The sequence below is a fragment of the Ostrinia nubilalis genome, chromosome 29, assembly GCF_963855985.1.
Source record: "Ostrinia nubilalis chromosome 29, ilOstNubi1.1, whole genome shotgun sequence".
Lineage (NCBI taxonomy): Eukaryota > Metazoa > Arthropoda > Insecta > Lepidoptera > Crambidae > Ostrinia > Ostrinia nubilalis.
In genome coordinates, this window is record NC_087116.1 from 6,543,204 (window position 1) to 6,568,232 (window position 25,029).

General features: G+C 40.3%; 1 protein-coding gene and 1 long non-coding RNA gene across 2 annotated transcripts in view; both read right to left on the reverse strand.

Annotated features, from left to right (window-relative positions):
• The window catches only part of LOC135085818 (uncharacterized), a 194,186-nt gene that overhangs the window by 166,405 nt on the left and 2,752 nt on the right, over positions 1-25,029 (reverse strand). The gene's annotated exons all lie outside the window — the stretch shown is intronic.
• Positions 1,038-24,039, reverse strand: LOC135085808 (putative fatty acyl-CoA reductase CG5065). Its single transcript, XM_063980616.1, has 13 exons — positions 23,898-24,039; positions 20,141-20,234; positions 11,720-11,886; positions 10,581-10,671; positions 9,832-9,977; positions 8,617-8,732; positions 7,801-7,872; positions 6,928-7,048; positions 6,531-6,653; positions 5,453-5,572; positions 4,602-4,753; positions 3,218-3,323; positions 1,038-2,356 (listed from the first exon to the last, which is right to left on the reverse strand). The coding sequence occupies exons 1-13, from the start codon at positions 24,032-24,034 to the stop codon at positions 2,224-2,226; spliced, it is 1,578 nt and encodes a 525-aa protein (XP_063836686.1). The 5' UTR covers positions 24,035-24,039; the 3' UTR covers positions 1,038-2,223.

The following is a 25,029-nucleotide window of genomic DNA, read 5'->3' on the forward strand; positions in this document are numbered from 1 at the left end:
TAAAGTTTCGTCATGTCCATCACGACTGACAACTACGGAACCCTACACTGCGCGTAGCACGAAACGCACTTGGTCGGTTTTTTTACCCGCCTGCGCCAGAAGGAGGGTCATTTTTATGTTTTTAGATCTATACTTCTAGCATGAACAAAAAGTTGAAAGTTGAAAGACGAAAGGGTCTTCGAATCTTTTGCGTATTCGACAAAATTCGATATCTTCGAATTAAACTATAACGTGATTACGTGACAGTTTTGATTCTCAAAATAAGTTTCGTGCAACCCTTACTCATACTAAGTTCACTTTACGACACGTTCACAAGGGCGCTGTTGCAGTTTTCGTACTAAATCTTTTGATGGCGATTCGAATACGCAAACGATTCGAAGACGAAAGTTGTTCATGATAGAGGTAATAATGTGTAGGACTAGTTAGAGGGTAGGAGGAAGCAGAAAAAACAAAATTCACTCAAACGAAATTAGTCAATTGCTTGTCTATGATTGGCCTGATATGCTTTATACGGTTGAAATAAATAAAATAAATACCTACAATTTCGTTAGAAATAAATGTATAATATTCGCCAGAAGAAGTAACTAGGTATTAAAACAATTCATGCAAAGATTACTTACAGTATTACTGCAACCCGCACTAAATTCACTGATATCACAATGTTTGTTCAATTTTCACTAAATACTTCTACTCGCGAATTCGCGATTGTTACGCGCGCGCGTTCGCCCGCGAATCCATTCAGCGAATGACGACGAGCATGCGCGGAAGCGAATGACGTGGTGCGTCAATTCAAATTCAAAATTATTTATTGTGAAACTTATGTGTTTACAATGCAATGTCTTTTTATTTTCGCTCAAGAAAAATGTGAGAAATTTAAAGAAAAGTTCTAGTTTATTTCTTATTTACGAATTTTTGAGATATTGATGAGATAATTTATTTTATTTTATTTTTATGTTTATTTATTATGAAATAAGATATCTTTCCTACATAATGTAATATAGGAAGGTATGTACCTTAATATAAAAAAGGAAAAACCGTTTAATACAAAAAGTTTTAATGTACAAAAATCACCTTAACAACAACATACTTTAGTAAATGAGTCTAATACATGAAAAATATACAAAAAGGTACAAAACTATACAATTTGCTTAACTTGGGACTCATTGCTAAAATACAATTAATATCTACATTAATAATAATACATCCACAATGCTACGCGAGTCTTCTCTTTGTATAAGACGGAGCGGGGCATTCGTGGTCCTTTAAATTCCAACGCCCCGCGAACTCCCCACGAACGCCCCACGCAGCATTATAGACATAATTTAAGACGAAAGTCGCCTTTTTGCCTAACGCAGTCTTGATAGAATACAATATTATACTAAACAGGCACCTACACCGTTATAACACTTACAAATTACATACACATAATTCATACGTTTGTTGCAAGACAGCTCATAAAACAATAAGAGCCTCTTCCCATTGCAATCCAGTTTTGGGGATCCAGTAGTTAATGCAGGACCACGCAAAACTTGACTGTCGAGTGAACACTCATTAGTGTTTGGAATTCGAATTTGAAATCCGAACGGATCCGTCTTTGAACATATCACTTGTTCGTTTGAACATATTAAACAGGATCCTGCAAAATACTGGATGCCTCCTTAGGAAAGAGCCCTATAATGCCACCGTGTGGCATTATTAATTACAACATTCACAGCAAATTATTTCTTAACAACAGAGGGCTTAGTGTGAGTTTACATCAAAAGTCACTAGCGAGCGCGTTAAAAAATATATTTTCCACGGAGATTTCAGTTCTTTAAAGTGTCCGCTAGGGGCGCTGTACAATCCGTCATACATGTCAATTTTTACGCATTCGACATCACTCATCACGAAATCTCAGAAACTACAAGTGCTAGGAGTCTCAAGTTTTGCATGGGGTTTCCTTTTAGAATGTAGGTGCTCACTAAGACGGGATTAAAAAAATCAGCCTTTATAATTTGACGTAATTGGGTTGGTATTTTACACACTTTTAGCACCGTCTGTCTGCCAAAGCAACGATGACCCAAACTTCATGTTTGGCCATGGTTCTTTGCTACGTGCGGAGCATACGCTGACAAACTTTTAGCCTTTATAAAATAACGTAGGTCTGGCGTTCACTAGCTCTTAATTTCATGCAATTTTTCGGGCAAACGTAAGTTATTCTATGAGATTGTCGAGTGTGGACGCCTATGCAGCCATGACAGTCGGCGCAGGATCACTGGTGGCGAATACTGACGTTATGCTCGGAAACCAGCCACTGATCCAGTACAGAATCAGGCCCCAGAACAGGCACTGAGCGATAACGTCTACCCAGTACATTCTGTAAAAAAATATCCATAATTAACATCTTCAACCAATAGACGGCCAATGGGGCAGCAAGGTTCTGGAATGGAGGCCGCATACCGGAGAACGCATCGTGGGTGAACTACCCACAAGGTGGAACGACGACATCATAAAGAGCAGGAAGGCGCTGGATGCAGGCCGCTACCAACCGGTCAACATGGAAATCATTTGGGAAGGCCTATGTTCAGGAATGGACGTCCTGTGACTGAAATGATGAATCATTATGATGAACCAATAGACATCCACTGAAGAAATGTCTCCCCCAACGATTTAAACAACGACTGATCCTACGCTGCCCACAGCCAGGCGCTTAGCGACCTTGACTAAATCGTCGGTCCAGTAGGAGGCTTGAATCTCATTTTGGTCATCTGTCAAACTCTTCATATTCTTTTGGTAATTTATTGCGAATTTCAAGGGAGGCAGTTGGGATTATTAGTCAGTCGACCAACTCCGATCCGTGGTCGCTATTCTAGTCCCAGCTATTCAGATATTTACCGATATATCTAAAGCCCGGTCTGTGAGCACGTAGAATTTTGTCCACTGACCCCAAGCTACCCATCCTTATCGCTCGCGCGTAATTATATTGCTGTCGCGACTGTGCGACGGGCGCCCGCAGTGAGTGTGCGAGCGCGACAGCAACATAGTTACGCGCGAGCGATAAGGATGGGTAGCTTGGGGTCAGTGGACAAAATTCTACGTGCTCGCAGACCAGACTATACCGATATTTTTTAACTTCATCATCGTGGAAGTCCTTGGAGCTGACCTTCACCAGTTTTAGGACGTCTTTAGGAAGAACAAGGGTTCTAAAAAGGGAAGTAAGGAAGGATTTAGTACTCACACTCTCATATGCCTTCGAGCTGCGGGCAATGTGTCGTCGTACTCCTTCAGGATGTAGATACGAGCAGCCTTGATGCAGTCTTCGAAGTACTTCATGATGTCCAGACCTGCACATACACACGTGGAATCAGTACAAAGTTTCATCAAAATCTAAATCCATCTGTCCTCACAAACTTGAATAATTTGCACACAAATAAGTTGCACCTAGATAAAGAGTACCTACTAATATTTTAAGTTGTACCACAGGTAGTTCAATTTAAATTATTAGTTCACGTAGTATTTTAGACAGATTCCTAATTGCAATACCTAACTTGAAAAGTCAGTAAGTAAGCCCAGCAGTCATCTGTGAGATCTGTGGTTGAAGATTCCGGATAAAGCTCTCTTCCATCTACGTATCCGTAACCGTAACCGAAACCGGTATAATATTATTCTAATATCCGTAACCGTATCCATAACCGAAACTTCACATCCTTAACATCAAGCACTGGAGCACTCATCAATAGTGTCAACCTTGTAGTCAGAGCGTCAACCTTCAGAGAGCTGGGCAAGGTTGAAAAACAGCGCAGCCCGGGACTTGCTCTCGAGGCAGCTTGAGCTGAACCTCATGGCCTTTTGTTTTTTTTTGTTTTTTTTATGCATAACAAGGCAGGTATTTGACCACAATCGCACCTGATGTTAAGTGGGATGCAGTCTAGGATGGTAGGTACATATCTGCCCTGTTTCCTGTATTTAATTTACTCTAGTTTTAATTTTAATTGTAACTTTTAAATTTTGGTTGTGGGAAACAATAAATGATTTTTATTTATTTATTTATTTATTTATTTTATTTATTTAGTCTCTTTTCTCCTTAGTGCTAAGACGTTGTCTGACAGTCTTGTGGCGGAATTTTAGGCTGACACTGTGTAGGTTAGTTGTCGACACGACAAGAAGAAGAAGTCTGTAGTAGGTAGATCATCGAAGGTCCCGATCATCGTTTTCCATCAGGTGAGATGCAGGCCAAGACCTTTCTCGTTGTAGATTAAAGAATTACTTACCAACACAACAGCATCAACTTTATAGTCTCTCCTCTCCATCGTGTTGAGGCGACGTTGTCTGACAGTCTGGGCGATGTCGGACTTGAAGCCCCACTGGTATTCGATACATAGAGTCAGACAACAAGCATAGCGTGTCACTTACCAACAGCATCAACCTTCTAGTTTTTTTTTATCCACAACCAGGAAGCTCTTGGCCTGTATCTCACCTGATGGTAAATGATGATCAGGCCGAAGGTGGAAGCGAGCTTCACCCGGAATCCTCAACCACGGAGGAACTGGCTATCTTACCTCCAACTGCCGGAACACAACAATGTTGTTATGGCGACTCTTCTCTTCTAGCGTGTCACTTACCAACAGCATCCACTTTGTAGTCTCTCCTCTCTCTCGTGTTGAGACGTTGTCTGACAGTCTGGGCGATGTCAGACTTGAAGTCCCACTGGTTGTTGGTGTAGTACTCGAACACTTCGAAGCCTTTGCTGATACGGCGGTGGACGCGCATCAGGCTGGAAGAACAGGTTAATACTCATTAGATTAAATATTCTTCTAAACCAACTGTGGTTTAAGATCAAACAAAATTGGTGGGGTTGAATAATGAATGGCCGTACCCAGCCTTTGAGCCAAGGGGAAACAGGCTGACTCAGGGTACCTGGAGTGATCCAGTGCCCCAGTTAGAGATGAGATCGCATGAAACGTAAGGTTTGTATGATTAGGGCTTACAATTTCCAAGGGGTAGCTGCCATCCCTTTTTGATACGCCCATGGATAGAGTTATTTTTGACTCAAATATAGTTCTGCTAGCCAAATGATAAGATAGACAAGTAGAATTGATGCAATCTTATCATTTATTTTATTCATTTCTTCATTACACATCATCATCCTCATCAACAGCCCTTTACAGCCTACGGCTGGACTATGAGCTTCCTCCACTATAGTGAAGGGTTTTGCCATAATCCCCACGCTTGGCAGGCGGGTTGGAAATCGCAGCTTAAAAGATTGATGTTTTTCAGAGAGTTTTCTGTTTGATGTGTAATCCCTAAGTCGCCTCCTACGACACCCGCGGGAAGAGTAGGGGTTGGTGACAAATGTATTCTACTCTGCCGTCACCACACGGCTTACATTTTCATTACACATAATTCTTTATTTGTAAACATTTTCATTCCCCAAAAACGAAAGATAATTTCCCTAATTACGGTCAATACTCACATAGGCTTGTACCCGAGGCAGAACAGCAGTATGTCGATCAGGATAGCGGGGATCCAGTGGAAGAACAGCGCGCAGATGTTGTGGTACAACCGGGAGTGCTTCATGGAACCGCCGGGGTACCTGGGGAATAAATAAATAATAAGTAAATCTAAAGTCATAGCCATATATCACAGAAACTAAAGGGAGATGTGAAAAGGGGGCGGGGCCGGTGTCGCAGCAATATGCCCAAAAATAGTGGAGTTTAAAACAAAGAATACTGAAAGCCTCAAATTGTTATGGTTACGATCCCTTTCAGGGTTGATAAGTGTGCTACGTCCTTAAACTCGCCGCAGACGAGACTTTTGATCGGCCGATAGTGTGGTCGTTCTCCAATTTGTATGAGATAATGATTATGCACGTAAATGTTTTCATTGAGCGGGAATCGAACCCGCGACTTCTAGACTAGACAAGAAGTTGCCGACCATAGTAAGCGGCCGACCGCATAATGACAGTGATTTTGGCTATAATAATAATGAAGATGACTGAAATGACATCTATGATGACGATGGTAATGATTATGGTGCTGATAATAGTGATTGTATCGATGTAGATGGTGATGATGATTGAAGTTTTTGTTTATGCATAACAAGGCATGTATTTGAATACAATTACATCTAGTGTTAAGTGAGATGCAATCTAGGATGGTACATATCTGCCTAATATTCACTCTCACCTTGAAAAGACCCGGATTATAGTCTTCGGGAAAGACAGCAGCAGGCAGCAAATTCCAGTCCCTAGCTGTCCCTAGTTGATGATTGTGATGCTGATAACTATGATAATGATGATCACTCACCACACAATACCGTTAAGCGGCACTCTGTTCATGATGATCTCTCGTCCAGGGTCGATCATCTCCAACCACGTCACCTTGATCTCGACACTAGACTATGATGATATGCTTAAGGTGGAGTGATGATGATGATAATAATAAATAGTGACGGTGAAGAATTTGAGGACAATCATAGTGAATGTGACGACGAAGATGATGATGATGATAATAGTGTCCATAAAATTGATGATGATGATGATGATGACTCACCACACAACACCGTTAAGCGGCACTCTGTTCATGATGATCTCGCGTCCTGCGTCGATCATCTCCAGCCATGTCACCTTGATTTCAGCGCTGGAGGTGAAGTTGACCACTCTTGACTTTTTGTCGCTGTGAATTAAAATATAAAGGTTGTTATAAATAATTTCATCCACGAAGACGCGCCCCACCATTCTTCCGCTAATGTCTGAGTGTTACCGGTACACGCTAAATGCTCCATGAGTGCACACGCACACTACAATAATGCGACCGAGACCAAACATTAATGGGGCGCGTCCGAATGGATGAAACGATCTTAGCTACTCAGATCAAACTATTTTTCAGTCCATAATTATGTCACCATTATCTTTCTTAATAATAAAACCGTTTAAAAACACCAACTTACCCGTATGTGATGTAGTTCCACGCACTAATCATGATTCCGTTTATGAAGACGTCAACAGGCAGGTAGTCAGCATAGCTGTTGCTCTTGCAATACATAGTCCTGATCACACCCTTGCCCGCGCCTGAAAAAACAAACATAATCATCATTTTAAATCAAATTAATATAATTAATAAGTTTTTTTTTTTAATCTTCATCATCATTTCAGCCATAGGACGTCCACTGCTGAACATAGGCCTCCCTCAAGAATTTCCACAATTACAATTGAATATGGTTCAATTGTAATTGTGGAAATTGTAAACAGCTAAAAACTTATAAATATTAATTGGCGTCCGTTTCCGTTAAAAATACATACCTACAGTCGAACATAGAATCTTTTTTTTTAAGTTGGTTAAAACGATAAACCCATTTGATAGATTATTAAAGTTACAGCAAGATGGCGCCACCCAGCCCGAGCATTCATTGTGTTTCCTGCTAATTACTACACTATACTATATCATCTACTCATGCAATACTTAAAAATTACAACCACTACAACAAATAATACAGTTCTTGAGCTTAGTTCTTAAGCAACTCACGAAGGCGAGCGAGCCCCAACCGTGTGCATGCTTAAAATGATAGTGCAATGTCTATAAAAAAAACACACATGCAAAGCTCACTCGCACTCGCGAAATTAACAACTACACATTCATATTTTTTCTACTCAAAACATTCTGTTATGGTTATAATTACGGTTAAAGTGAAAGTGGCGCAAATTATATCCATAGTTAAATCCGTCATCAGGTACTTTGCTTAGTTTAGAACTGAAGGCGCCGTGTATTTCAATCACCAAATGATTTTTTTAACTTTTAAAATATTCTATGAATGAATTCTTACCAATAAGAAGACCAGTGGGGCCGTTAATGTTGTCCGTCCATCCTGGTAGAGGCTCCTGCCAGATGGGGATGACTGGAAAAATAATACTTTAGTTTAACAAGTTTCTAAGTATTTCGGCATCGGACTATCATCATAGGTCTGGCTCACACTCGGCATCAAATAAATCGCACCTCCAGCAACAAGCACTTCTCAAACGTATGCATCCCCACTTCCCACCAACATTGGTTGCATTTGAAAGCCTAGTTCTAACCTTCATTTCATTAAAGGAAAGGTTTTTATCCCAAAAATGTGTTTTTAGAAGGATCCAGAGTCACTGCTTCAAAAAATAGGTAGTTACGCTTGAGCCAACTTTTATGGCTATAAAACTGTTAAATGGGGATTAATCGCTATCCATCTGTTAAAAAAGACACGAAAGATCATTATTTGGTTCTATATTCACAAAAAATGGTCTAATTGATCCCAGAGGTGAGCCCCAAGTGAGGCCTTTTTTCAAGTCACATTTATGGTACCTGTTAATTGTTTATAAAAAAATTAAATGTGTTTTTCTTTAAGTTTATTTATTGGGCGTTCAAATAACACCAATATTGTTGGAGCACCATGAATGTGTCAGAAGAAAATCTTTAAAGGTCGCGTCGCGGAAGGTGCGATTTATTTGATGTTGAGTATATAAGTCAGTGTGTGAACTATGTCTTAAATGGTTTAATATTAATTCACAATGCTCTATGTATCATAGTAGTTAATACATATTGTAGACACAAAAGATGTGAGACTATTTGGGACGTGTTTCATATTGATTGAAGGATTGAATCCACTCACCGATGGAAGGCCTGAGGATCATGGCAGGGATGAGGTCAGCTTCCATCGCTTCCACCACCACGGCCTCGCCGAGAGCTTTCGTGAACGCATACGAATTCGGCAGTTTGTCCAGTAACCTGAAATATTGAAAAAAATATGGTTAATTATATTATTAAATCTTTCCTCTTCATAATATTACTAGCGGCTGCTCGTACGATCCCGTTTTACCTTAGGGGTTATTTTGCAAAAGCCCGTCTTAGTGAGCACCTACGTTCTAAAAGGAACCCCCATGCAAAATTTGAGACTCCTACCACTTGTAGTTTCTGAGATTTCGTGATGAGTGAGTCAGTCAGTGACCTTTGGCACTATAGATATAGATCTTAGATAGATTCAGTGGTAAGACTGGGTTTGACTGAGTTTCTTCTGCCACTTCTTCTCAGCACCAGCCACCAGCCAGGGCCGAAGTACTGTATGGCTAGCACGAAAAACTTTCGAGTTCAAATCGTTTGCGTATTCGACAAAATTCGATACTCAATCTTCGAATTAAACGATAACGTGACAATTTTGATTCACAAAATAAGTTTCGTGCAACCATTTCTCATACTAAGTTCAATTTACGACACGTTCACAAGGACGCTGTTGTGGTTTTCGTACTAAATCTTTTGCGATTCGAATACGCAAACGATTCGAACTCGAAAGATTTTCTTGCTAGCCGTATAATGATTTGGTTTGAGACCACGCCTATCTCTGACCCAGAGATCCCAGTCCCAGGTTCAATTCCTGTTGGGGCAAAATTTTCAGCTCGGTTTAGTTGGTGGTATATTCGGCAAGTTCCTGCTACCTCTATGAGGTCGTCTGTCCACCTCGTAGGTGGATTAATAAAACTATAATCTAATATCTATAAAAGCGAAAGGTCACTGATTGACTGACCCACTCACTCATCATGAAATCTCAGAAACAACAAGTGGTAGGAGTATCAAATTTTGCGTGAGGGTTCCTTTTAGAACGTAGGTGCTCACTAGGACGGGATTTTGCAAAATTCAACCCCTAGGTAAGGGTGTAAAACGGGATCTACGCTAGTATCTATACTAATATTATAAATACGAAAGTAACTATGTCTGTCTGTCTGTCTCTCTTTCACGCCTAAACCACTGAACCGATCTTGATGAAATTTGACATAGAGATGCCGAGCGATGCCGCGGGCGGAAAGCTAGTTATAATATAAATAACACTTACTTAGGTGTTAACTGAGCGACGGTTTCCTCATCCATCCACTCCATAGCCTGGATGATCTGGTGAGGATCCGCGGGGGGAGGGTAAGGCTTCTCTTCCAGAAGCTTCTCGTGGAGGTGGCAGTAGGCCGTCGAGATGTGGATGAATAACTGAGGAAATTAAATAGATTGATTAGGCCAATGCAAATGAGACAGAAAGTCAATGAAAATATATTTATTATTTATTGCCAACAAAATGTTGTTCACTGACATGTGACAATAAGGCTGAGTTGCACCACCCAACTTTAACGGTAACTATGACGATAACCGATGATTTTTGTATGGAGTTTGACAGATTTTTGACGTTTGTCAAAGTTAAAGTTTGATGGTGCAACCAAGAGTACGCGCACACCGTTGATTTTTAGTTGGCCGATAAGTCGGGCACTTAATCAGTATGGGCATGTATGGTAGTGCGCACATTACACCGATTTGATTTAGCCGATTCTTCATACAATTTAAAATCGGGCAAAACTATCGGCCAACTAAAAATCGATGGTCTGCGCCTAGTCTTAGATTATTAGTTATACTCGCTGCTGCGCTAAGTATAGTAGCAGCTTATTATAACTTAAAAGTTTCGGCATAGGATTTCCTCTTTAAAATTCGACGAACGCTAGTTCGAGTCGAACCCCCTCGAGCAACATTTATTGGTAAACCCACTCCTTAGCTTTAGGGGCTCGGGTTGTACCCTGAGTGAAAAAAATATACAAAAATTACCTTCAGTTTTTTGCAGGTTTTAGCCAACTCTACGATCAGTTTTGTGCCTCTGACGTTTAGGAGCACTGCTTTCTTTAGTTCTTCGTCAAATCTGAAAAAATCAAGATCATTACTAAATTTTCTATCTCTACTCGATTTTCTAGTCCTTCAAAAAACTCTCTCTACTTGCTTCTAACTTTCCCACTTCTAGCTCGAATTCTTTTTAGTCTTTTAGCTTCTAATTCTGCCCTTCTTGCTTATAATTCTACTTAATTCTAGCCCTACTTGCGTCTAATTTAGTTATTACAATACAGGTCTGCGAGTCTAGTGCAATAACTACTGCTGATCCTTGTATTGTACCTAGTTTTTATTGCAAATTGTTCTCGATTCTTGGTTTGGTTCTTGCTTATAACCTACGTGACTACGAAAGGTCTGGAAGGTATTGGTGTACCTGATAGTGGCAGCAACATGTATCATAATATCCCCGTTTTCAATCAGCAGCTGTCTGTCAGCCATGTCTCATTGATAGCCAGGACCAGTCACGAGGGTCATTTTCTCCATGAGAGCTTCTTGATTCTATATCTACTTTATTTGCTTCTAGGAGTTCTATCCCCACTCGCTTTTAAATCTACTCGCCTCTACCTACTTGCTTATAGTCTTATTTTTAACTTCTTCTAATCTTTCACGACTTTAGTCATCATCATCATCATCATCATTTCAGCCATAGGACGTCCACTGCTGAACATAGTCCTCCCCCAATGTTTTCCATGTTGATCGATTGGTACTAGCGGCCTACGTCCAGCGCTTCCCTGCTACCTTTAAGATGTCGTCAGTCCACCTTGTGGGTGGACGTCCCACGCTGCTTATCACACTTAACACACCTTTAGTAATACATATCTTCTACCGTCTAGCTCCAGTCGCTTGACTAGCTTCTAATTTTACTCGCTTCTGAATCTTTTCTCTGTTCTAACTTATTTGCGGTGTGACTGCCAAAACGACCGACGACATCATAAAGGTAGCAGGAAGGCGCTGGACGCAGGCCGCTACCAACCGGGCAACATGGAAAGCATTGGGGGAGGCCTGTGTTCAGCAGTGGACGTCCTATGGCTGAGATGATGATGATGATGATGATGACCGCTAAAAATGTCTGGAAGGTATACCTGATAGTGGCAGCAGCGTGTATAATAATATCCACGTTTTCAATCAGCAGCTGTCTGTCCGCCTCGCTCATAGCCAGGTCGGGTTCGCTGACGTCACCAGAGATGAGGGTCACCTTCTCCAAGATCGGTTCCACTCCACCACGAAGGTTGCGGAGTTGCTCGAACAGCTGGAATTATGGACTCTATTATTATCTATATATTATCTATATAGAATTTTGTAAAGAATATAATCGTGTAGCTGTGTGACTTTGGCAGGGTAGAATAGGATCACTACTCTGACAGATAACGTAACAGGTGACTAATGCCCGTTTTCACCATCAATCCCTAATTTTGAAGTGATCACTATAACAGGAATTGTTTTTATAGGAGGTGAAAATGGGCATAAGGGATTTTTTCTGAAGGTTGTTAACCTTGGCAGAGAATGCCTTATATCTATTTAGATGCCCAATTACACCAATTTATATGGCTGAAAAGATTAAATAAATAAGGGAAAAATATAAACATCAGGCCTTTCCGACTCGTTTAGCCAGCTTTCTAGTCTCCACTGCAGAAATACAACCCTTTCATAGATTGGGGAGGCCTGATGTTCGCATATTTGTCCCTTAGTCGCCTCGTACCACATCCAGAAAAGAAAGGGTGGGGTGGACCTATCCTGCTTTGCCGGAACCACTCGACAACAGTCCTATTGCTTAACTCAGTCAGCACTTGCGGTATGGGAGCAGCGCGAGAGGGTGTTTTTGTAACTTCAAAGGTCAGCGAGACTTCAGTACGGCTAGCACGAAAAACTTTCGAGTTCAAATCGTTTGCGTACTAGAATTGCCATCAAAAGATTTAGTAAGAAAACTTTAACAGCGCCCTTGTGAACGTGTCGTAAAGTGAACTTAGTATGAGATGTGGTTGCACGAAACTTATTTTGAGAATCAAAATTGTCACGTTATCGTCTAATTCGAAGATTGAGTATCGAGAGGTACAGTACCTCTAGCATGAACAACTTTCGTCTTCGAATCGTTTGCGTATTCGACAAAATTCGATACTCAACCTTCGAATTAAACGATAACGTGACAATTTTGATTCTCAAAATAAGTTTCGCGCATCCATTTCTCACACTAAGTCAACTTTACGACACATACACAAGGGCGCTGTTGTAGTTTTCGTACTAAATCTTTTGATGGCGATTCGAATACGCAAACGATTCGAACTCGAAAGTTTTTCATGCTAGTCGTACTGATCTCCTTTGTCACGTCACAATGAACGTGAATGTCACCCCTCCCATGCCGCACACCTCAGGCACTGGCTAAGTTAAGCGCTACACCTCCAGTAATGAGGGCTATCGTTTTAGCGCTCACCAGTTAGCGCCACTGTAGAGTAAGGTCCTGTCACTTGCTAGTAGCGAAGACAGTGGCACCAACTGGTGAGCGCTAAAGTGGTAGGAGGACTATCGCATTTGCACTCATCAAGATGGCGTCACTGTAGAGTAAGGTCCTGTCAATCGCCAGGGGTGCCAACTGTTAAGTATTAAAAACGATAGCCCTCATTACAACCTAATGTTTCGGATCAATAATCTTTTTAACCACTTTACCATAAACATAGAAGTAATGTCTTGAAAACAAAACAATTTTCACTCACGACTAAGTAGTAATAAAGGATATGCGAGCAACATGTTGTGGCAACGCTCGTGAGCAAAGTTGTCGCAACCGCCGCCATATTGTGAAACTGTTTCGGTGTAACTACGGATCCATTCTAGTTTCGTCGTTTGAGTTTTGGAGGAATTCTAATAAAATACGTCTTTAGACAGATTCAAGTAAATTCAAATTCAAAATTCAAATTGTTTATTACATGAAACACGGTACATAGGTAAACGAACTATTGTCGCTGACATAGCCCGACGGATTAGCAAGCTGAAGTGGCAATGGGCAGGGCACATAGTACGCAGAACTGACGGCCGATGCGATGGGGCAGCAAGGTTCTGGAATGGAGGCCGCGTAACGGAAAACGCAGCGTGGGACGTCCACCCACAAGGTGGACCGACGATATCATAAAGGTAGCAGGGAAGCTGGACGTAGGGCGCTACCAGTCGATCAACATGGAAAGCATTGGCGGAGGCCTATGTTCAGCAGTGGACGTCCTATGGCTGAGATGATGATGATGATGAAAAATATTGGCGGCACTAGTTAACGAACTCAATTGATTACCCGACTGCGCCAGAAGGAGGGCTATGTTTTTGACTTTTATTATTTTATTGGTTTCAAAGCTAACTACTAAAAATTTAACTTTCCCCCGGGACAAACTTGACCTTCACTGGTTGGGTTATTGGCGGTCAAGCTGTAGGTCCTGGCTACACAGGAGTTGCAGCGGTGGGAACGAGAGGTTAGATTTTTAGTAACGTGACTATTCCCACCGTGGGAATAGTCACGTTACTAAAAATCTAACTTCACAGAATGTTGAACTGGGTTTTTAGGAGAATAAAGTGTTTTTAAAGAAGCTGTGCCTTGAAATCATTGGTGCCAACTACCCAATTATTTCGGCTATATTTTCTTATGAAAATAGACCTAAAAGTCTCCTGAATCAAAATAAATATATTTTATTTAAAAAAACATACATTCATTATTGATTTTTGAGCGAGTTATCTGGTGTTAGAGACAAAAATACTAAGGCTGAATGCAACTCCACCCACGTAATTTTAACCATAACTTTTTTTTTTAGCCACAACGAGGAAGCTCTTCGCCTGGATCTCACCTGATGGTAAGTGACGATCAGGCCGAAGGTGGAAGCGAGCTTCACCCGGAATCCTCAACCACGGAGGAACCGGCTATCTTACCTCTAACTGCCGGAAGTGCCGGAACACAACAATGCTGTTAACATTGTTGTTATGGCGACAGACTTAGGTAAGATGGTGGTAGCTAGCCAGGCGGACTTAGAACAAGCCCTACCACCAACCAAACCGAACAGAAAAATCTGCTCCCACTGGGAATCGAACCCGGGACCTCTGCGTCTGAAGCAGGTGGTCTTACCACTAGACCACAGAGGCGGTTATACTTTAGCGATGACTAGTGTTTTGTATGGAGTTTGACGGACTTTTGATGTTTGTTAAAGTTAAAGTAAGATGGGGCAACCCAGCCTAAGTAGTTTTTACACCAAAATACAGTAAACATCGGAATTTTACCATTTCTTGCTGTACTTTACCTAAAAAATGTCCCCAAAATGTACGATGCTTAAAAGATGCTCGACAATAACAATCAAGACACCTAATTAGTAATTACTTATACAAATTACACAACTCATTGTTTACAGTTTTAATTAATGACATCACACATCACACATCACACAAAAAACAGCAGAACTTTTTGTCAACCTAATTGAATGCTAAGAACAAAGACTATTTTTTCCCATTAAAATGTACAAAATACTTACGCCCGTAATCCGTATTCATAAACGATGCTTGCTTAAGTGAAGCAGCAAATCGAACACACAGCGTCGAATAAAGATCTGTGTTTAGTTCGTGTCTCACCCTGTGTACACTGTGAGGCCTCATAGTAATGTTTGTGAAACGAAATACCACCCTTAAGAGGGTGAAACGGGATCCACGCGTACGAAGTCGCGGGCGGCCGCTAGTATTATAATATGTCACATTATTATTCAGCTACCACTTTTCGTGACAAAATTACTGCTAAATACGACATTAAGGGTAAAGGTCGAACAACCACAAATACATAAATTATTATTACGCAAGCTTCTTAATAGTGATGTGCAGGATATCCGTATCCGTATCCGTACTCACTCATCACGAAATATCAGAAACTACAAGTGCTAGGAGTCTCAAATTTTGCATGGGGGTTCCTTTTAGAACGTAGGTGCTCACTAAGACGGGATTTTGCAAAATTCAACCCCTATGGGGGTAAAACGGGATCCACGCGTACGAAGTCGCGGGCACAACTAGTAGACGATAGTAGCAAAAGATAGTCTGTTAACTTTAAAAGTTACAAAGACTGCATAATTAATCCATTCAGATATGCAAATTTAACCAAATATTTAATTTACCATTTCAAAAGAATACAATGTCATCAATTTACATTCCACGAATACTCAGGTTTTGAATTTAAAATATTAACAATTCAGTACATCACGTTATAGATCGTTTCATCCACGAAGACGCGCCCCACCATTCTTCCGCTAATGTTTGAGTGTTATCGGTACACGCTAAATGCTCCATGAGTGCACACGCACACTACAATAATGACGCTCGGATTGCTCGGATCAAACTCCCCGCACCCCGCGCGACCGAGACCAAACATTGGTGGGGTGCGTCTTCGTGGATGAAACGAACTATACTAACCCTAGGTATAACAATAATGTTTTTCTATGGAATTTGACAGATTTTTGACGTCTGTTAAAGTTAATGTAAGATGGTGCTACTCAGCCTAACACTTAAGGATGTATTTGTCGTCTGAAATAAATCCTATTATTATTATTACATCACTATACTTAACAAGGTCTAAAGTACAACTTGGAAGAAATAATGATATGTATGCTGGCCTTATAAAGACACAATTATAGGATGTTATTATAAAGACAAGTGTTGGGTGATTGTTGTTGATGTTTGGGACTTTGCTGTTTGCGGTGTTTTTGACAAACAGCCAGCGTGTGGAAGGCCCTTAAAAGGTCACAGCAGACTTATCAACTCGGAAAGGGATCACCGTATCACCTTTCGCGCGCTGTCAACCGCGAGGCGAGGCGTTTAGTTTACGGTATGGATAAGTGTGCGTTGCAGTATGGAGTTTCATACAAAGAATACTGACCGCCTCGAGTTGATACGGTTACGATCCCTTTCCGGGTTGATGAGTGTGCTACGTGCTTAATACAGCATGTACAATTCCAAATCCCAACTTATTGTAAGTAAGTACGTAGTGCTGAAAAGAAGTGGGGGAAAAAACTCAGTCACCTTTGTCAGCCTCTTTTTCAATCAAATACAGCAATTTATAACTTACATAACGTATCATATCGTTTATTGTAATAAAAGTAACTACCACAGGATCACAGATCACAGAAACTAAAGGGAGATATGACAAGGCGGCGTGGACGGTGTCGCAGCAATATGCCCAAAAACAGAACACATTGCTCGCGACAGTAATGATGACAGCAGCGACGTCATAATGTAAATATACATTCAAAAATCAAAAAAATCAAAATCAAAATCATTTATTCAGTTTAGACCACAAGTGGCCATTGCTTGCGTAGTATTAAAGATTATTTGAATGTTGAGTACTGTACCACTAGCACAAAAAACTTTCGAGTTCGTATCGTTTGCGTATTCAAATCGCCATCGAGAAATTTAGTATGAAAAATTAAACAGCGCCCCTGAAGAGATATAAACAACTAGCACGAAAAACTTTCGATTTTCTGTCGTATCGAGTACAAATAGTTGACGTGGCGTAAAATGGACTTAGTATGCTGATACCGCAGTGGATAATGAGCACATATTTTGATTACTTTGTGTGTGTGAATTTCTAATGCGACACTGAGTTTCGAACTCAGCGCATTAGTTGGCATCTCTCTACATCTCTATGCGCAGGAACCTTCTCAGTTAAAACTTTCGATTTTCTTTTGTGGTAGACATATTTTATGGTCCTTGTAAATCTTGTAGTTAGCCAATGTTTTAGCTAAAGGCAGTATAAACTTACGCCATAGTCAACTAAGGCTTTCATAAGATATCTAGCGAGACAAAGTTTCGATTTAGATGTAACTAGCAATTTACACTATTGTTAAAAGGTTATGTAAGAAGTAAAGTTTATTTATAAAGATAGGTTTTGTAAGACTTTATAATTCAGTGTACGAATAGGCAATTCATAATTTAGGTATGTCATAGTTTGGGGGCGTCCATTAATTACGTGAGACAATTTTGGCAAATTTTTAACCCCCCCGCCCCCCTTGGTGAGATTTTACCAGACCCCCTCCCCCTCCCCACAATCTCACGTGAGATTTTTTAAAATACATATTTCCAATGTAAGGGTTAGCTTCGATTAGGAGTTCATATAAAAAAACTGTTTCTTCTAAGTTCTTTACTGTTTAGACGGTTTAACTTACCAACTTCGATTGCTATTGAACCTATGAACTAAAGTTGACGAACGAATTTTGATGGCTGCCGGGCATGGGAGGACATTTTCTCGAAAGGACAATGACCAAAAATGTATGGAGTGTGGTCCAAATGTCCACCACTAACGAGACCTATGTAGTAAAATAGTCTACTAAATACTGATTCATTATAACCAAACCGCAATCAAAAATATGCTGTCAGTAAAAAGTTATGACTGAATGAAAAGTCATGTTTTTTACCTTTTCATCCGAAAAATGTTCTTGATATCATTCTATCCATCGCACATTTTGGACTAATCTATGCATGTTATGTCATGCCGTTTAGTGTGCCGTGTTAGATACTCGCTAAAAGAAAAAAAAATCAGCTCAGAAGAAAGACAACAATATTGGAATTATGGTCGGGTGGTCGCTGCTCCGCCTCTATTGGTTGTAGGGTGATGTTATATAACCTAAAACCATCCTTGATAAATGGGCTATCCATAACAAAAATAATTTTTCAAATCGGACCAGTAGTTCCTGAGATTAGCGCGTAAACTACTACAATTTTTCATACGGTCATAACTTTTTACTGACAGCTTATTTTTTTTTCGTTCCATACTGAAAGTTAATCTCTATTTAATGGACTATAAGCCAATATAGGTCTCATTAGTGGTGGACATTTGGACCACTTTTGGTCATTGTCCTTTGACCCTTTTTCTAGCTGAAAAAAATTACGTGATATTTATCGAGACCCCCCCTCTCCCCTACGTGAGATTTAGTGAGGTTTTTCTTGACCCCCTCCCTCCCCTAAACGTCTCACGTAATTAATGGACGCCCCCTTTCTATACCACACAAAAAAATAATTAATACACAAAAAGAGACGGCACAATTTAGGCGGTCTTATTTCTATTAAGCGATATCTTCCAGGCGATTGTTGTTATCTTACTAATATTATAAATGCGAAAGTTTTGATGTCTGGATGTTTGTTGCTCTTTCACGCAAAAACTACTGAACGGATTTTGATGTAACGTTACAGTATTATTGTTTATAACCCTGATTCAGTATCTTGTGTATGTACATTTAAATATATTTTTCTATTTTGTAAATTATGTGATACTGAATTATTTTTAAATACTTACTAGTACTTTTCTCATTTAGGTACTATGCAATAGAAAGAGGCCAATTACGTTATAGGGGCACTATTAAAAATCTAGATATTACAGCCAGACTAATACAAGTATTCACAAACTATACTTGCTCAAGTAAAGCAGCAAATCGAACGCACAGCGTTGAATAGAGCTCTGTTTTTGCTTCGTGTGTCACCCTGAGCGTCAATGCGCACTGTGAGACCTCATAGTAATGTTTGTGAAGGCGTTAGACTGTCCATTTTGAACCTAACTCTAGTCACCCTGTGCGTCCACGCGCACTGTGAGACCTCATAGTAATGTTTGTAAATGCGTTAGACTGTCCATTTCGAACCTAACTAGTCACCTTGTGCGTCCTCGCGCACTGTGAGACCTCATAGTAATGTTTGTAAATGCGTTAGACTGTCCATTTTAAAAACCTGACTCTAGCTCTTATGTAACAACAAGTTAGGTTAGTGGGTCACAAGAAAATGCCTAGAACGGAAAGTTACTAAACACTACTATTTCGTTTAAGGTACGCCTTAACGAGTATTACTCAACGACGTTAAATTAAGTAAGTTTTCTCACAATTTTCAGATTTTGAAATATGTCTGCCATAGTGGTGACTGAGTTTCTTGCACTACTTCTTCTCAGCATATTATTTGTCCCTAAGCAGTGGTAGGGTTCATCATCATCATCACATCAACCATAGGACGTCCACTTCTGATCAACAGTGGTTGTGTTAGTGATAAATAAATAGAGAGCCCGGGTTCGATTCTCAGTGGGAGCTTTTTCTTCACGGTTTGGTAGGTGGAGGACTTGTTCTTATACCGTCTGGCTAACTACCACCGTTTTGCCTTAGTCGCCATAAAAATCACTTTAACAGCGTTAGTATTTTTTTTTTTTCGGCAGTTGGAGATAATATAGACAGTTCCTCTGTAGTTGAGGATTCTGGGTGAAGCTAGCTTCCACCTTCAGCCTGATCATAACTTTCCATCAAATCAAATTCCACAAATGGTCACCCAAAAGTCCGACACCAGAACTGTGACCTCATTTATCAATAACTACAAGTGCTAGGAGTCTCAAATTTTGCATGGGGGTTCCTTTTAGAACGTAGGTGCTCACTAAGACGGCAGTTTGCAAAATTCAACTCCTAAAGGGGTTAAACGGGGTCCACGCGTCCGAAGTCGCGGGCGGCCGCTAGTAACTTAATATTTTTAAAACTCACCTCTCCCTGGAATAACTCTTCCAGCCTCTGTTTCGGGGTCTTCCCTTTCTTCGGTCGCACCAAGAGGTAGATCTGGCGGATTTCTGTGCATTTTCTGTAAGCATCAAAAATAATAAAGTCAATTAAGGCCCAGTTTTTTGATTCATAGTTAAAATAACAAATTGTTAAATTTTGTTACTAATGGTTAAATATTAACAAAATGTTAACTAATAGTTAAAAAATGTACTAAAAGTCAAGGTAATAGTCCAGTCAATGAATGCCTTAACGACGGTGTAGAGAGAAATCCGTGGAACACAATTTCTGACCTCGGGACTTTATTTAGCCTAGTTAGGTGGTGAACATAGCAAAAGTCCCCGCCCTTAGCCCTTGAGCCGGCAGGGAGAGGGGGGTTTAAAGGTACCACTTTTCGGTTTTTCGCTTAATCCTCGGAAACTATGCGTCCTAGTGACATGACTCCTATGAACCAAAAAAAGCTTATTCAATTTGCTACAGGCGAGACCGTCAAGTTTTTCTATATCTTGTACAGTTTTTGCGGCATCTGCTCTAGAAGGTCTGTAAAATTGGAAATTTAATTTTTGTCTTACATGTTCCTATCAGGAGAAAATCGACTAAATCAACATTGAGCAAACAATATAGACATGCGGGAGCATGTTAAGCCTAGTTCCAGGGAGGGGACTGCACCGTGTGTATATTTATACGAACCGATTGGAGCCACTTTTGACTCCTCATCAATCAAAAACTACTGTGCATTAACTCTTCAAATTTGGCTCATGTATTGAGACTTACAAGATATACATCAGCTTTAAATTTCATAAATATACCTCAAACGGTTATTTAGGTATTGACGTTCAAAAATCGACATTTAGAACACTAAACTCTATCTATCACCAGTGAAATGTGAAAATTTACTGGTTTTTTATTTGTTCATTTGTATTTACATAACTACCTTTCTGGATGCCAAATTTGAACCTTCGAGGTCATCTGGAAGTGGTTAGAATTTGGTATATAGGTCAGACATGTAGATTTTTGGACGTCAATACCTAAAGAACCGTTTGAGGCATATTTATGAAATTTGAAGCTGATGTTTATCTTGCAAGTCTCAACACATGAGCCAAATTTGAAGTGTTAATGCACAGTAGTTTTTGAGTGATGAGGAATCAATAGTGGCTCAAAGTGGTTCGTCTAAATATACGCACGGTGCAGTCCCCTCCCTGGAACTAGGCTTAACATGCTCCCGCATGTCTAGAATAATTGCTCAATGTTGATTTAGTCGATTTTCTCCTGATGGGAACATGTAAGACAAAAATAAAATTTCCAATTTTACAGACCTTCTAGAGCAGATGCCGCGAAAACTATACAATTTATCAAAAAAGTTGACTATCTCACCTGTAGCAAATTGAATATGCTTTTTTTGGTTCATAGTAGTCATGTCACTAGGACGCATAGTTTCCGAGGATTAAGCGAAAAACCGAAAAGTGGCACCTTTAAACCCCCCTCTCCCCGCCGGCTCAAGGGCTAAGGACGGGGACTTTTGCTATGTTCACCTCCTAACTAGTCTAAATAAAGTCCTGAAGTCAGAAATTGTGTTCTACAGTTTTCCATCTATAATGCTTTATTGACTGGACTATAACCATTGTTCGAAAAACATTTTTTTCTGATATTTAACCACTTGTCATTTGACATCTGTCAAATTTGACTATTGGTTATTTTAACTACTAATCAAAAAACCGGGCCTAAGTAGACAAAACAAAGGTTAAGTTACTAGGAACATTTCTATTCATAGAGACAAAAAATGAGAAGTTAAACTGTCATTGGACCCGCAACGAAATTAATCAGAAGAACATAGGAGTTCGAAGTTGTGTGTGTTGTGTTCGAAAGTTTAGCTAGTCTCACCTTAGTAGTTTTTCAATCAGCACCATCCCCATGAAGCCAGTGCCTCCAGTGACGAACACTGAGAGGCCACTATCCTGTCTCTCTAGCATCCACTGCAATTTGGAAGTACGCTTTAGGATTCATTCTTACCTGACCACTTTCTTTATGCGCTCACTCACCAACCAGCTTGAGCAGTTGCGCCCACTGAAATTTAGATTCTAACTTAAAGGACACAGGGTTCATTTTTACCTGATCAGCTTGTTTCTAATATCACTCAGTCACTCAGCATCTACTCTCACCTATGCAATGCCTTCAGCAGGACAATACGGTTGGTGGTAAAATTTGTTTGGTGGTAGGGCTTGTTCTAAGTCCGCCTGGCTAGCTACCACCATCTTACCTAAGTCTGTCGCCATAACAACAATGTTAACAGCATTGTTGTGTTCCGGCAGTTAGAGGTAAGATAGCCAGTTCCTCCGTGGTTGAGGATTCCGGGTGAAGCTCGCTTCCACCTTCGGCCTGATCGTCACTTACCATCAGGTGAGATACAGGCCAAGAGCTTCCTCGTTGTGAATTAAAAAATAAAATAATAAAAAACCTCCAGAATCTACTTTCAGCCATTGCAATTTAGATCTTATCTTTAAAGACCTAGGGTTAATTCTTACCTGAGCAGCTTCTCTATAAGGACCTTTCCCATGAAGCCAGTGCCTCCAGTGACGAACACTGAGAGGCCTGCGTAGGTGGCCGCTATCCTGTCCCTCAAGCATCCACTGCAATATGGATTCTAACCTATACGCCTTAAGATTCATTCTTACCTGACCTTTTTCTTAATAAGCGCCTACCTACCAACCAGCTTGAGCAGTTGATCATAGTGCCCACTGAAATTTAGATTCTAACTTAAAGGACACATGGTTCATTCTTACCTGATCAGCTTGTTTCTAATATCACTCAGTCACTTAGCATCTACTCTCACTTATGCAATGCCTTCAGGACAATACGGTTGGTGGTAAAATTTGGTTGGTGGTAGGGCTTGTTCTAAGTTCGCCTGGCTAGCTACCACCATCTTACCTAAGTCTGTCGCCATAACAACAATGTTAACAGCATTGTTGTGTTCCGGCAGTTAGAGGTAAGATAGCCAGTTCCTCCGTGGTTGAGGATTCCGGGTGAAGCTCGCTTCCACCTTCGGCCTGATCGTCACTTACCATCAGGTGAGATACAGGCCAAGAGCTTCCTCGTTGTGGATAAAAAAATAAAATAAAAAAAAACCTCCAGAATCTACTTTCAGCCATTGCAATTTAGATCTTATCTTTAAAGACCTAGGGTTAATTCTTACCTGAGCAGCTTCTCTATAAGCACCTTCCCCATGAAGCTAATGCCTCCAGTATCAAACACTGAGAGGCCTGCGTATGTAGCCGCTATCCTGTCCCTCAAGCATCCACTGCAATTTGGAACCTAGGTAAAATACCGTAGGGTCCATTCTTACCTTACTAGATTCTTTAAGAGCACTTTTTATATAAAGCCAGTGCCTCCAATGACCAGCACCAAAAGATCTGAATCGCTCATCTCAGCCACATCAATTCAGACCTAGGGTACATTCTTACCTTAGTAGCACTGGCCTGATAAGAGCCAAGCCAGGTATCCATTGCCCATCCATTGAATCTAATCTAAACACTGCAGGGCACTACGGGACTATTCCCACCTCTCGTTCCCATCGCTGCAACTCCTGTGTAGCCAGGATCTACAGCTTGACCGCCAATAACACAACCAGTGAAGGTCAAGTTTGTTCCGGGGGAAAGTTAACTGTCATTGGACCCGCAACGAAATTAATCAGAAGAACATAGGAGTTCGAAGTTGTGTGTGTTGTCTTCGAAAGTTTAGCTAGTCTCACCTGAGCAGTTTTTCAATCAGCACCTTCCCCATGAAACCAGTGCCTCCAGTGACGAACACTGAGAGGCCTGCGTAGGTGGCCGCTATCCTGTCCGTCATGGCGTCCACCTCGTTCGCTGAGTAACCCTCGGACGACATGTCGAAGGTTCTGTGGGCAAAAAGAAAGATTGATTAGTTTTTTATTTATTTAAACCAGGGATGTTATGGATATCCGAAAACATTCGGATATCCGAAATAAAAAAGTATCCGAAACCGTAACCGATTCAAAAGTTTCGGATAGTTTCGGATGTAGGCAGTTTAAATTGTTTTTGTATAGCATTATATGTAAAGGCATAACAGCCTGATTTACCTTTGCAACTAGTATCAATTTTTATTTCTATACTAGCTGACCCGGCGAACTTTGTTCCGCCTTAATGGCAATAAATAAGCAGACTTTTTTTTATTTCGAACGGGATAAAAAGTATCCTATGTCCTTCTCCTGGCTCTAAACTACCTCCCTGACAATTTTCAGCTAAATCGGTTCAGCCGTTCTTGAGTTATAAGTGGAGTAACTAACACGACTTTCTTTTATATAATAGAAGATTACTTTTTATTCGATGTAGGAAGTGTGCGGCCTTGAATGAACCGTGTTGGACAACTATTGTAAATTGCATTTTAAAGCACAGATATCCGTAACCGTAAACTTTCGAATATCCGAAATAAAATAATATCCGTAACCGAAACCGAAACCGGTATAATATTATTCCTATATCCGAAACTACATATCCATAACATCCCTAATTTAAACCATAACTAAATCACCTGCATCTCACTTAACATCAGGTACGATTGCGGTCAAATACCTACCTGCCTTGTTATGCATAAAAAATAGATGTTTGGCGAACTTAATGCCTTATTATCTCTCAAAAATCTTAAGGTACTCGTTATAATACAGAGATGAGTATGAGGTAATTATGTATTTTCGTCTAAATAAATTATTTTTATAATTTCCTATTTCATTCATTTCTTTATTATTAATATACACAGAGCAATTTATTAATAAATAATGTTGTATTCACACAAAAATGTGCCCCTATGAAATCAAAATCTACACCCATTTCACAACTACCATACAAAAGACCTGCTCTGTAAGC

What these genes read in the sequence shown, in the direction of transcription:
- LOC135085808 (XM_063980616.1), bottom strand. Translation starts at nt 24,034, where the DNA reads ATGTCGTCCGAGGGTTACTCAGCGAACGAGGTGGACGCCATGACGGAC. An exon ending in GATCCTCAGGCCTTCCATCG is followed by an intron (nt 7,873 to 8,616) that starts GTGAGTGGATTC and finishes TTATTTTTCCAG; the next exon opens with TCATCCCCATCTGGCAGGAG. An exon ending in GCTCGAAGGCATATGAGAGT is followed by an intron (nt 2,357 to 3,217) that starts GTGAGTACTAAA and finishes ATTTTTTTACAG; the next exon opens with AATGTACTGGGTAGACGTTA.